The sequence below is a fragment of the Mycetomoellerius zeteki genome, unplaced genomic scaffold (genome assembly GCF_001594055.1).
Source record: "Mycetomoellerius zeteki isolate Tzet28-1 unplaced genomic scaffold, Tzet1.0 scaffold188, whole genome shotgun sequence".
NCBI classification, from domain to species: Eukaryota; Metazoa; Arthropoda; class Insecta; order Hymenoptera; family Formicidae; genus Mycetomoellerius; species Mycetomoellerius zeteki.
The window spans coordinates 203,112-218,104 of record NW_017256836.1 but is presented as its reverse complement, the minus strand read 5'-3'; the positions used below and the strand labels follow the sequence as shown (position 1 = coordinate 218,104).

Below are 14,993 nucleotides of genomic sequence, written 5' to 3'. Positions count from 1 at the left end.
TATCACAATATTCATCGTAAATATCAAATTAGTATGCTCATTTAAATTTCACTCTTTATGGTGTAAATCTGTAATATCTCTTCAATCAATATCTCTTCGAAGTAATTATATTTTCCAGGATTTACCTATTTTTTTCGCATTCCGATCGGAACAATTATAAAGCGTCGTTTACGCAAATCCGCGAAGCGATCTATGTTTCTCCCATTCTAGATCCAGCGCCGTCAATACTTCTTCGCTCGACGGCATTCGGAATCTAATTGCACCGAGCGCATTCCACATTTAAGCAGCAAATCAAAGAATACGATCATGATGGGATCGTCGATCGGGGTTTAATGCAGGCACTGCGCGCAACGCCGCATTCCTCGTTATGAATGCAATATCGCCGTCGACATCGTCTCCCCGAGCAAAGGCATTCTTCGTTTAACGACAATTAGCTCGCGTATGTCTCCCGTAGGATTAACCGAGTACCTCATACCGTGCTCATTCGCGCACGCTGTACACGCCGCGTTATCGGTAGCTAATATCACCGGGAACGCATTCGTTCTGGAAAATGATCGTCGCAATTGCGGTCGCCCGATAAGTTCGTTAATTAGTCGATGAGGTGCCACTTAAACGTATGGAATTAATTATGCCCCATGTACAACGCGCTTGAATGCCGAATAAATCGTTCATCTTTTGTCGAGACAGCTTCATCTTGTGATATTGCACTCAATAAAGCCTCATGCGCTTACTAATAATTCACTACTTGTAACATATTTGATGTCAAGACTAAGAAATTATTATAACTTACAAGAATTAAATAATTTTAATCATTGATAATTTCTTGAGATTTCACGAACCTGTTACGTATATGGTTTTACTCAAGTCTGAAAGTTTAGCTAGATAACAAATCTGAAAATAATTTTGTTGGACCATCAAAATAATTATTATCGAATTATTGAAATTCTGTAATTATTTTGATGGTCCAACAAAATTATTTTCTAATTTGCATCTTTAAGTTAAAATTTTAGATACTTCAGCAAAATTGTTCTTTCTGTGTATGTTTGTGCGATCTTATGTTTTTAATATGTCATAAAGCATGACATGTGATAAAACTTTATGACTTCGCAACAAATACACACCGAACGCGATAAGACACGGTTTACTTCACTCAACGGGCACAGGGTAATTTAAATTTTCGCCGCGGGCAAGACGGGTTTAAGACAAACGAAACGGGACCGTCGTCTTATCAAAGCGAAAGCGGCTGGCTGATACTGACGAGGCAATTTGTGCGCGTAGCGTAGCGGCTCGTGCAAACATATATGCTCGTGCGGTGCACAGCCGTCTGCTTGCACGCTCCCAAGATTCGTTAAGGAGTAGATGGAAACAGACCCCCATAGGTACACTTCGGCTTAAGCTGCATAATGGAAAACGACACTCCGGCGACTCCCGTAAGTCTTGAGGATTTGCGCATGGATGACGTAAAAGCGACGTAGAAGAGCGACAGTTGGAATTAATTGTTATATACAAGTCGTTGCAAGCAAATATTGAATTTTTAATGCAGACTAATAATTTTGAGTGGCATATACACCAATAGTGTTAGGTACTAATAATCACAAAAAAATTTATTTAATATACAAGTCGAGTAATTCCACTTGTATTTATTTAAAATCGCTTCTTGCATTTAAAATTTACTACATATGATGAGTACGTATATTTCGTATATCAATATATCGTAATCAATATACTGTATAAGAGTTATCATAATGAGTGTTCAATTTTGCTTTAAATTTTAAGAATAGAAGCGACCTGTCTGTAGAAAAAGGATTGTTTTCTGTGGCGGATGGTAGCATAAAACTTTATGATAACGCAGTTTTCCTGCGGAAGAAGAGTTTAACGGGCAACGACTGACTTTACAGGGTGTAGACTAGATTGTGAAAGTTAAAATACTACTAGCCTATACTTGTTTGCTTTTTATACCGAAATAGCAGACAAAGTTCAACTCTTCGCAATTGTTTGAGTGGCTAAATCTCTCATTCATAATTGAAAGCAATTTAAATAAAAAATTAATAATAGTATACATATTAATGGTAATGAATGAACGGTCTTGTTGAAAATTATTAAACGATATAAATAGAAAAATATTTTTTAAGTATTAAGAAAATATATTTAACAACAAAATATATATTTTTATCACAAATGAGTGAAGAAGGTCATATTCAATCAAAACAGGTTTTAATGCCTAATAATATTTTTATGTGAATTTTACAATTTTTAGTTCAATCAACTGCACGTCAATTATTTGTCAATGAAATACAATCCTAAACTGAAACTTGAGTACGTAATATTACAAATTAAATTGACAAGCAATTTAATAATACTTCAATGCTGATGAGTAAAACATTTTCGTAATAAAAGAATTTATTACGAAAAATATTATTGCAGAATTCGAACCTGGATCTTTCTCATTTCGTGACGCGAGCATCCTATTGTCAAGACACATGGTAACATTTGTCGCAATAATTAGTATATATTGAAAAAAGTTTTTTTAGACGAATAAGACTGTGGAAAGAAAGATAAGAAGCTGAATTGATTAAGGATAATTGAGAGGAATCAAACCCAACTCAATGGTCACAAAAATATTATTGAACATTCAAATCTGCTTTGACTGAATATAGCTTTTTTTGCTAGCTCATTTGTGTTGAATATTTTTCTGTCAATTTCTATTTACTATTATATATATTTATTTATATATTTTTATTTTAATTAACTTTAAATTTGTAATATTGAAATGTGTGTTAGATCGATGAACATTAGTTTAATCCACGCTTTAAAAAGCTTTTATCCAAGCTTTAAAAATATCATTTTTATTGTAATTTTTTAAATGTTTTTTATTTTTATAGAGAAAGAGAGAGACACATTATTACTTCCTAAATATAATCTTCAATTAAGTAATCTGCAATGAAATAATTAACATGTATAATAATGTGTCATATATAGAATTTAATATTGAACTGATGAGTGTTTTTTAAATTTTACAAGAATATTTAACTAATTTAACCAGCATTTGTTAGACGTAATCTGATATTAGTATGTTTATATATGTGTATTCTATTATTCTTGCTACAAATATATAGAATAGAATAGAATTTACACTTCACAGTATACACAGTCAAAAAGGGGATTTTTAGTTCACGCATACAATCTTCTTTAGTAAAGTGCCGAAAATTTGGGGTGCCTCACTAAGGCCCACCCAAAATTACAAATGTCTGCATAATTTTGATAAAATATTAAAACTACGATATCTTAATGAAATAATATCGAACATAGTACGATAGTAAATCAAGAGTTGCATCTTCATCGAAAACAAGATGAAATTATGTTTACTTTTCAAGGTTAAATTTATATGCAAGTTTATGCACGTAAATATCTTTCCAGAATGGCCGTTGATCTATTACTTTTTTGTGACCATTAAAATCGTAATTTTTTAAATTATTATAATCTCGTTTTTTTTTTTTTAGAAAAGTCTATGGTAAAATTTGTGTGCAATTAGTCAAAGAAGCGTTTGCGAGCCTTATCTGTTACTAGATTATACGTAAAAGGTTACATTTTCAACATTTTTTTTCTCTTTTATTCCATCGTTAACATACCATAGAATTTTGCGCACGTTAATTTTGATACTTCAACTTCATTATATAAAAAAATTAGATATTTCTATAATAACTCGATTTACTAAAGAACCAACTTAACCTATTTACTCATTCATACTTCACTTCATTGCTATAAATGTTATATGTACCATATATTGAAATGTATTCATTATAAATTCATGTTTGTTTGTCACATATTGCGTCGCACATTTGATAAGTTGTTATAAGTTGTTATAATTTATAACAATCTAGCACACTTTTTTCTTTTGTCATTCGAAGACGGAGCCAAATCATAATATAGGATTCGCTATACCTCCACCTCCACCACCACCTGTACCTGTCGACAGGAGTGATCCGAGGGTAGTTGTGGCAGCGGTAGTAGTGGTGGTAGTGGTGGTAGTGGTGGTAGTGGTTGGACAACAACTTTTGTCATAATCACAGCAACAGTCTTTTGGGAAAAGCCAGCTTAATAATGGACAATGTGCCAAGAGAGCCTGGAGAAATCCTACAGACATAGAATTCTGCGAAAACAAAATACATACGCAACATATAATACAAATTGAAGTATAATGTTAAATATTTAAAAATACATATATATATTATATATTACATGATTAAATTAAATTTAAAGTAATTTATGATTTTTTGCTATAAAAGAAATTAAAAATCTACTTTCTGCATTAATACTTACAGCCTCTTTGAGCATGACACAACCCACGACAACGACGAGTAGCAATACCGCACGCATGTTTAGATTTGCCTACTTAAATTTGCTTCGACTTCTGGTGCTTTGATACAGAATTATGATGCTACAGCGTTTTTATATCGAGTTCTGAATGTTAACCTATATTTCTTACTATTGATATTGGATAATACGTTTTTGTAACTTATCTTGCAATTATACTTACAATTTGTTGCAATTAGATAGATTCGTTACACACAGAATGCGTCAACGCGTTACGCGTGGCAAGATACGACGCGATAGCCAATTCTCTGATCTGGAAGAGTCTAGTTACGCGCCGTTTCTTGCCACGCGTAACACGTTGACGCGTCCTATGTACAACAGACCTAATTGAAACAAAGCATAACTGCGAGACAAGTGGTTACACAAAAGCGTATTATCCGATAGCAATGGTGAGAAATAGGTTAACATTCAGAAACTCGGTATAAAAACGCTGTAGCATCATAATTCTGTACCAAAGCATCAGAAGTCGAAGATAAGCAAATCTAAACATGCGGGCGATATTGCTATTCGTTATCGTAACTTGTGTTATGTTCGAAGTGGCTGTAAGTATTAATATAGAAAGTAGATTTTTAATTTTTTTTTGTAGCAAAAAATCATAAGTTACTTGAAATTTAATTTAATTACGTAGTATATATTACATATATATATATTTCTTAAAATATTTAACATTATATTCGAATTTGCATTGTATATTGTGTATATATTTTATTTTCACAGAATGCTACACCAGGATTTCTCGAGGCTATGGTGGAACATTGTCCATTATTAAGCTGGCTTTTCCCAAAAGATTGTTGCTGTGATCATGACAAAAGTTGTTGTCCAACCACGACTACCACCACCACCACCACCACCACCACCACCGCTGCCACCACAACCGCCGCCGCCGCCGCCAGCACATAAAATGCGAGCATAAAACACGGCAGCTGGCAACGAGGCGCAAACATAACTCTATTATTTACACCGTAGAAATAAAAAAAATGGAAGAAGTGGGGGTAACTTGTTAAAATGCAAACTTTGTTATATATACCTTAAATGTTATATTAGTATTGTGTTATTTCAGATCTTACTGTTAATATTAATAAAATTACTGTTAAATCGATTTGTCAGTGTATTACGTAACGCAATCATATATCATTATCCACATAAAACGATTATTGTAAGGATTACAAAAGGCTTAATGATTATTTGGTGATATATAAGTGTAGAGGGATAGTAAAAAATGGAGTATAGCAAAATATAAGTGCTTAGTTCTTATATTCTTTGTTCAGCTTGATATCTTATACATATATCCCTGTTTGGGATATCGGCATTTTTAGCGGGCGAGATTTATGCTTACAGCATACAAAAAGTGCAACAGGCCTTAAGTACTGACAGTTCTATGGAAGGTCAAGTTATTCTGCACTTTTTCAAGTGTGCGACATAGATGATAAAATTGTTTTGCATTCATAAAGATGTCAGAGTAACACATACGCGTACCTAAGAGTGTGTATATAAATTACAAACAAAACGACACAAAACGCGCCCTTCACTTATAAAAATACAGATGTTCTTTATTTCAAACCGTTCCAGACCGTTGCTCGTATTCAAATGAACAGCTAATATACAATGTTAAGATGAATTATATTTTGTATCAGTTTTATTCGTCGGAATATAATTTTTTATTATACAGACTGTCAATCTTAAAATTATTTAATTAGTGAAAGAAATACATATATTCTTAACATAAAATAGGGAATGCTATCAAATCATTTTATATAAAAAATCCACTATTACATTTATTAATGTTACATTTTGTTGGATTATACGTTCAATAAATATGAATTTTTTTTACGCTCTTATTAATAATATTGGATTATATGATATGCAAGAGAACAGAGAAATGACGAAAAAATTATCATTGGCGATTCATATAACTTACATTCGTATAAGCAATATTATTGTTGTGTGTGTGAGCACAAATTATAATATTTCTTTATGACATAACGGATTTAAATGTCAAAATTATATAATTACGATATTTAAATGTCACATGAAAAGGTACAATTTCCCGATAACTCGGCTGCTGCATACAAATTGCTGACGTCTTTTTTTCTCCCCATAAATCAAGTCGAAGAAAAAAATTCTCGGTCATCCATTATCTTTCAATGATAGTCAGTGCTACCGTTGACTATGAAAGCTGTGTAAACTTGTCGAATAAACAAACATTTTATACAATAAAGTTTCTCAAGCACGGAGCGTGCCGCAATTAAGTCGTCATCGGCGATGGAATCCTTGACCTTATCGAAGGCGAAGAAAATGCGAAAGAAAAAAGAGGAAGACGTATGCAAAGCAGGGTTACGTAGTCTCAGTTGCGGCGCTTAACTGCGCCAAACTCTTCTCGCGGTGCCGCGGGGATGGCGAACTACTACTACTACTACTACTACTATTACTACTACTACTACTACTGATGCTACTACTGCTACTACTACTGCTACTACTACTACTACTACTGCTGTACTTTTTCCGCTCCCTCCTTGCGTACTCACGTGCACGCCTCACGACGCTTTCATTCATAATTAGAGAAAAAACAGAGAAGTAGCGAGAAAGAGCGCGCCATCTCGGAAGGAAGCGAGGAAAGAAGAGGAAACGAGATGCGCGAGAGCGAGCGAGACGAAAGGAGCGAGAGAAGCACAGTATGGCTCGCGTAGTGGAAAGAAAGAGTCAATGAAGAAAGTGGCGTAGTAGAGCGGGGGTTCGGGTTGGGGGAGGGACAGGGGTTGGTGCTCAATGAATAAGAGAGTAAGAGCGCGAGGATGCTGGCGGATAAGGACGGAGGAGCCAAATGGTGGCAGAGATGGCAGGCGAGGTAGAGGGTGAGCTGAGACGCGGCGAATCTTAAAGACTTTCGCCGTTCTGTTAATTTTCTTCTCAAAGTGGGTTAAATTATTTTACGACTTTCAACGCCAGTTTCTCACCACAGACGGCTCTCTCTCTCTCTCTCTCTCTCTCTCTCTCTCACTCTTGTCTCTTCCCCTCTCTCATTCTTTCATCCGGTGCAATGCGCGGCGGCGTCACGTGCACTTAGCGAGGCTTATTTTCTCGTTGGATTTATCGTTTTCTTTCACCGCGATTCGTGTTCCTGTTTTCTTTCGCCGTTCCCGCGAATTCCGCGACGTGTGGGAACTTTTTCATTGGACTTTCGTCTGCTGCTCCAACTTGTTGGTCATCTAATATTTCATTTTAAGATTAAGTGAAACGGTACTCAGATCTTCGATAGTTATCTTTCACAATGATTTTTAATAGCACACTATTAAATTTAGAACAATTTTAGAATATATTATCTCAATCGCAAATAATGTAATTTATTTATATTTATTGCTTGTTTATATTTAACAAATTTGAAAAATAAAATTTAACTTACATTGTATATAAGAAATATTTCATTAGTCTCATAAATGTAAAGATAAAAATATGTAGGAAAAGTGTTACAACAAACATAATATTTCTCAAAATTATTTTATTGATGAAATCACTATTTTTATGCAAATGTTATATAATGTTGCAAAATAAACCTATAAAATATAATATTAATAGTAATTCTACAAACAACACGTTTCCAAGTAATTTATCTCATCTAAAATTCACTTAACATTGCATCATAAAATGTTGCATTAATAAGTAAACTCTCCCGCAACGCTTAAATAAAAAAAAGATCTTCCATCGACTAACCGGAATCTTAAATGGGAATCTTTAAACACGCGACTTTAAGCTCTAAACGCTTAACGAGCAAAATTAGGTGACGAGAGTTGATAGTGAAGCCGTAGAGATTTTCTCGGGAAAGTGCACGCCACTTCCGCCGACTTCCGTTTTAAATAAATTCACCGCCGTAGCCGGCCTGATATTTCCGACGAGAGAAAACTTAGCCGCCGCTGAGAACTTTATAAAGTTTCTCCATTTACTTGTGCAAAAAGGAACAAAGTGGTGCCGGCAAACAGAATCATGCCTCAAAACGTAGTCTTCGACCTTCAACACCTTTCCCGCGCGTAAACGATGCGATCATTTCCGGCCGGTATTCGGGACTCTTTATTTGCGCCCGAATATATGAACTAAACTATTATGAGCAAAGAAATTTTTTATCCAACACATTTGTCGAGTTCTTTATCTAAAATGGTTACAAATTTTTATAAAGATAGTAATTATCGTGTATAAGCCACGATAACATCTCAAAGAATTTATTTCAAACATTTGCTTTTTATTGAAATAATTTTCTTCCGAATAAATTTTTTCTCGTAGAAAAGATTGTTGAAGATATGAGAGCAAAAACGTGGACAGTGGCGAGAAGAAGCAAACACGCGCGAACGTATATACACACACACGCATGCATTGCACGCATTCACGCACACGTGCGGGGGGGATCGGTCGAGGCCCGCGCCGGCCAATGGCGTTTCACCCCCGTGCCGAGGGTGGGTCGCCATAGCAACCCCTCGCCATGCCACATATACGCGCGCGTAGAGTCACGTATACATGTATACGTGCACCACTCGCGTTGGGCGCTTTCGTGAGTGAGTCGAGGGATATAGGGGGAGGACGACGAAGGAAGAGAGTACTATGGGGGAGGATGAGGACGGCCACGGGAGGAAGAGAGGGGAGGGGGATACCTCTTCCACCCTTGGACAAGCCCAATCGATCGAGGTGTGCTTCGGCCGGACGAAACTCACCCTCTCTCGGCCCGCCTCCCCCGATCCACCGCTACCATCTACCCAACTTCCACCTACATCCTCCTTTCCCCTCATCCATCCTTCGAAGCGGCGGTGCCTGTTATTTGAATGAGGGGCTGCCGACGGTGGTCGGGGTTGAATGTGACAGAGTGCCACCCCCGAGGGCCTCTCCCGCCGCCCGTGGAAAGTGCGGCGAGCGAGTCCCATCTCTCTTCCCCCCGCTCTTTTCCTTCTATCTCCTGTCAGTCTTGTTCTCTTATGCTCTTACCTTCTCTCTTTCTCTCTTACTGTCTTCCTCTCTCTTCCTTTTCATTCGCCCTCTTATTCTCTCCTTTGATTCTCCACCTCCCTCATCCCCTATACCTGACGCTGCCACCTCCCGTTCAAGCATAGGACGGCTCGCGCGGAGGTTACGGGGGGACCCGGCGGGGGTGGCGTGGACAGAAATCAATATAAGACGGGCCTCCACGTACTCCATCCCTCTCCTATGTAGCCCTCGCTCTCGCCCTCTCTGCCCTCTCTCACCCTCTCATCCTCTCTCTCGTTCTCTAGCTCTAACCCCCCGGCTGTCCCCCTTCCACCTTCTCTTACCTCTTCAACCCCAACATTCCTCATCCTCTCTACCGCACCATGTTCCCTCGAGGGTGGACTAGCACACATACACATGCACATACACACGTACACATGCATAAACATACGGCTGTACATGTACGGAAAGCACCAACGCGCTAGCAAACCAAGCATTTCTGTACAGGGTGTGTTTCGCTATGCAACGGGTGACCCATGAGTGCTGCTGGTGCTAGTGGCATGGGATAAATTTGTTTACTAGGTAAAACTGATAACGATAAATTTATGTAAAATAACAATTCCTCAGCACTACTTTATATTCGGTTTGGAAATTTAACGTGCTAATATTCTCATCACATCATTTAGTACATTATAAAATTTTTGTTACAAGCATTATCAGTTAATTCTGATTTGAAATCGATTTTTATTTGATCGATATGTCTATTAATTTCAATTATATTATGTTATTTTCAAGAATATATTTTGCAAATATGTATAATGTTTGTACATACCTCAATGAAATCCTGATCCGTTTAATGTATCTTTAATGGTATTCTTTATAAAATTGGTAACGTAATAATCGGATAAAAATCAGTACGAAATGAAGATGAGTCGACGGTATTATCCATTCCTAACCATGTTCCAGAAAAAGTAGAAAACCGATAAGTCCTGAGCGACACGAATTTCTGGCCGAGCGACACTTTGCAGACACCCGTTTCGTCGTGGTATATAGGATCGATAGAAGGACAGCAAACGTGTGGGGAGAGTGGAGTTCGTATCCTGCGGATAAGGGAACGGCATCCATAAATTACGACGCAACTCTGCAGGGTAAAAGTCCTGTACGAGAGACCTCCTATATACGGCTGAGGTCCCTTCCACCCGCCTCCTTCCTTCTCCCCGTTCCTCACCCCCGTCTTGGCTCTTATTTCCACCCTTGGCATCCGACACTCAGCCCACGGTCGTCCTTTGCCGGAGACGACCCTCCTCCCCGGTCTCCAGGCCCCAGGGAGGGCTAAGGGTAGGCGTGCTACGGAACTATAAATTTTATCGTTAAGTTGTTTAGACCCCGCGGTCCGCAAACTGCCGAGCCGTTCTACGTTATCCCCCTTTGGGTCTCCTTGGCCCCCAATCCTCTGCTCGCGTCCCTTCGTCTTCCTACCTTCTTGCGCCGGGGGTTGATTCCGAAGACTCACTTTCTACCAATTTCTCTGCTCTCAGCCTCCGATCCCGCGGGGTCCACCGATACTTCAGCCATGTATACGCTCGACGGAACGTACAACTGAAACGACTGAGCGAAATCGTATCTTTCCTGGAAGCGCCATTCTATCGGCAGGAAGCTCCTCGACGATCGCGATGATCGAATTCCTTTTGCGCGCGAAGTCGATCCCTTGGAAAGGAACCACTCTCGTTCTGTAGAGAAGTAGTGGTAGCCTCTCATCTGATCGAATTTGATGTAGAATTTCTATATTATAGCATTAAGAAAGTAAAATATGTTTTAGAATCTTCCGTGCAAATTTAGACTTGTTTGATGCCTTAATGGCACGTTTTGTAAAAGAGAGCAGATCTATAAGATTAATATAAACATTTTATCATATGATTTGATATCTATTTTTTTTCAATAATTTAAATTCTAGGATTATTTTTTAAGATAAATATTACTTATTTTGTATATAGGTTACATTTTGTATATATGCCGAGCTTATCCAAAAGTATTTAATTATCATGACAGCCATATTAGGCAATGCAATTTGAAGTACTCCATTATATTTGTTGTGAATAGGAAATTTCGATTCAGACTTTGTGACATTTTTCCAAGGACCCTTTTAATTATTTTTGGTAATCTCAAATATTGCACTTATCGGATCATATAAAAATCTCGTGCTATCGTCACTTTCTGTATAGACTAAGCAGATTTTCTTCAAAAGAGACGCTCCGTAAAACGTGCAAGATCCCCAAATGAGTGGAAATATTCCATGTGCTATACGGGTTCAGAAAGAAACAAAGAAACCCGCGTCGTCGTCGGAGGGTTATCACGTAGATGTATAAGGGAACAAGAGCGGACATGGGGCTGACGGTGGTGGGATGCCGAAGTCTGCCGAACAGTCAGAGGGTGGCGAAAGAGGGTGAGTTCGATTCCGCGAAAACTGTACGTTTTTCTCGCCGATAGAATGGCTGGGACGTCACCTGAATACATTATGTGTTTTCCACCCCTGGGGCTAGGATATTGAAATTTTTAATATCGAGGGCTGGCGACTGAGAAAGAGGTGGAGGATGAGAGGCGGACGGACGGAGCCAAATGTCTATGGCTTCGTGAGGCATCCCTCGTGTAACCACCCTCCCCCATGGCGATCCCTTATTTTGCTGTCGATATAGCTGGCTACCGATATATTTTTACATACGAGCGCGAATATGTATATGTGTATACCCACTTGAGCGTGCAAGTACGTCGCCACTTGCACGTTTTATTGCATTATTGTTGGTTGTCTCTTGTGGATGCTGCGAACGAGAGTCTGAAGTGGCAAAAATAACGAAATATTATTTTAACGAAAATATTCTCGAATTTAATCCTGAATTGTAAATTATAATTGAACAAATTGTAAAATAATTTTTTAAATATTTATTTTATTTTAGTTTTCGATGAAAACGCATATATAATTGAATGAATAAAAAGAATTTGAAAAGCTGTCATGAAGAAAGTGATTTATGTAGTTTGAAATATGTCTTTCGAAGATTTTGACAATGAAACTCATTTATCTTTGACAAGAAATCTTTTTCATTCTCGAAATATATATAAAGCAGACTGTATGCACAGTGAAAGTGGCCACAAGAGAAATAAATGTATTAGCCTAAAGAAGTAGATGGGAAGAAGTCTCGTCAATGGGACTGATCTAAGTTAAAAAAAGGTAACCTTTGCCGACCACGACCAACGGTTCTCCACGTGCCGCTTTGAAAAGAATCTACGATTCAGTTTCGCTGGAAATGACGCAGGTGCCCGTTAGTCCACATACTCGACGCCGCCATCTGATCCCTACAAGATCGTTGAAAACGTTAGTACGTTTCACGATGACCTACATCTCGACCGTCCGTGTCGTCCTCCGATTGTCCTAGTTGTCTACCTGGACGCTCTGTGCCCGGTGGACACTCCGATAATTTGGACTTCTCTGACCGGTACGCGACGCGATCCTAGGTCTACCAAACTCAGCTTAGATCAGGCCACCGAAGTGGGCCAGGCGCGTGCTAGCAACCCTTTCCGCGCGAAATTTCAGGGTGCGACCGGGTTGCCCCGCGTCGGATCATCCCTTGACCCTGGGCGTGCGGCCCAGCCTCGGGCCCCTTCGGTGGTCAAAACAGGCGGAAACATGGCCTGACCCTCGTATATCATGAGTCGCCAGAAGATTTTACCTCTGCTGGGCGTTGACCAATTAAAAGGAAATTTTCGACGATCGAATTTTTTATTCTTTCAATTTAATTTTCATATTATTCACAAGTTAATTGTAACATAACAGAATCAATTAATACAGTGAGAAAAAATATTCTAAATTTTAATAAAGATTTATTTTAATAGTGCCAACTAAACGTTTATTTACAGTAAATAAATATTTACTTAATAAAAAGAAATGATAATTAAATCGAATTAATGTATCAAATAGATTTTTACATTTAGCAAATATTTACTTGGCACTATTCAAAGGAATGATTTATTAAAATTTAATATATTTGTTCAGTAATTAATTTTTATATTGTTTTAAATGAAAAAATATTTAATAAACGAATATTTTTGATATTATATTTGTGATAAAATAATCATATATGTTAAGTAAATCAGATAAAGAGTTAAATACTACATAATTCATTAATATAAATTAATACGAATTATACGTATATATAAGAATAATGTCAACACTAATATTATGATTTAAATCAATTAGAGTGTAAAATATATGCAATGCAAAAATTAGTTCTAAAGCATTGAAATATTTATATATATTTAGTATTGATATATTCGATTATTTTATCAAATTTCTTGAGATGCTATATTTTATTTTATTACACTATTGTTACCATTTTCTTTATATATTCTTGAAGTAATGTGGTGTATAAAATTTTCTGGGAGTATGTACAAAATAAAATTTACATACCTTTGTAAATACAATGTTATATTTATATAAAATGGAGCTTGTCCTTAGTCATTGCATCATGAACATCAGACTGTTCCTTTTAACTTACACGAAAGCGTATTAACTTTTCGTAACCGCTACACTAAACCACGGTTGTCTGTAAACATGAGTAAGTCATTACGGTATCACAAAATGGAGATATTAGAATTAATAATATATACTAATATTCTAAGAATTTGTTATAATTCTTATAATATTTGTTATAATACATCATCTAAATTAATTATAATACTTATAAGAATTAGTTGGAATTAATATGATATTATAGACCAAACGAATATTTTTGGATACGATTAAAAACTGATGATTGCGCGCGAGAAGTAATGTTATCTATATAAATGCCTCTTATATCTTTTTAAATATAAAAATTCTTCAATTTCTTTTATACAAAAACAAAATATGAAAATCTTCGTAAGATTTTGCACATTATGACATGTTTAATACTAAAAAGGCTGAATAAATTCATGCTTTTTTTTCTCCGCTATGCATCTACACGGTAGCGGATGATTTTATTCAGCAGTGGTACCCCGGCCGACTGGGGTACGATGTTGACGACGACGTTGCCCGGGTTGTGGCGTTCGTGCTCTCGTTACAGCGCCTCCACTCTACGAGATTCAATATTCTAACCAAAATCCCCGGGGCAACGGAAGGAGAGGGCCGGGGATAAGGGCGGTCTCTGTGAGAAACGGGCGAGGAGGTGAAGCGGTGGTGGTTCGCATAGGGGGTGTACGGGGCAAAACTTTCTAGGCGTGCAGCCACGGGAACGTTCGCTCGACATGCACCCGCGAACGTGAACGGGAGGCGCATCCGGGACTAAAGTTTCCCGAGTAGAAACGACGTTGCCGATGTCGACCCGTCCTCGTTGACGGTAAACTCGCACGGTCCGCACACGAGAGCTCCGAGAGGACGAGGATGACTTCACGAGCGAGTTAGTTGACGGACTCGACGTCGCTGCATCGTACAGCTACCGCCAGGAATCCAGGCCAAGGGAGAAAAGAAATTTTTAGTTTTTCCTCTCACGCCTTTGAGGAATTCAAAATAATGGCGGACGCGACAATCGGACATCAAGAATCGGAGGCATAGTTGCCTCCTGTATAGTTGCCTCAATGATTTTGTTAAAAAAAATAGCTTTTCTCGCATTTTAATTCTGATTTTAATTTTGGTGACTCTAAAAACA

General features: G+C 37.6%; 1 protein-coding gene across 1 annotated transcript; it reads left to right on the top strand.

Moving 5' to 3' along the window:
* Window positions 1-4,838: 4,838 nt before the first annotated feature.
* LOC108721941 (C-type lectin domain-containing protein 141) lies at window positions 4,839-5,388 on the top strand. Its single transcript, XM_018446771.1, has 2 exons — window positions 4,839-4,916; window positions 5,092-5,388. Exons 1-2 carry the CDS (start codon window positions 4,863-4,865, stop codon window positions 5,272-5,274), a joined length of 237 nt encoding a protein of 78 aa, XP_018302273.1. The 5' UTR covers window positions 4,839-4,862; the 3' UTR covers window positions 5,275-5,388.
* Window positions 5,389-14,993: the final 9,605 nt, after the last annotated feature.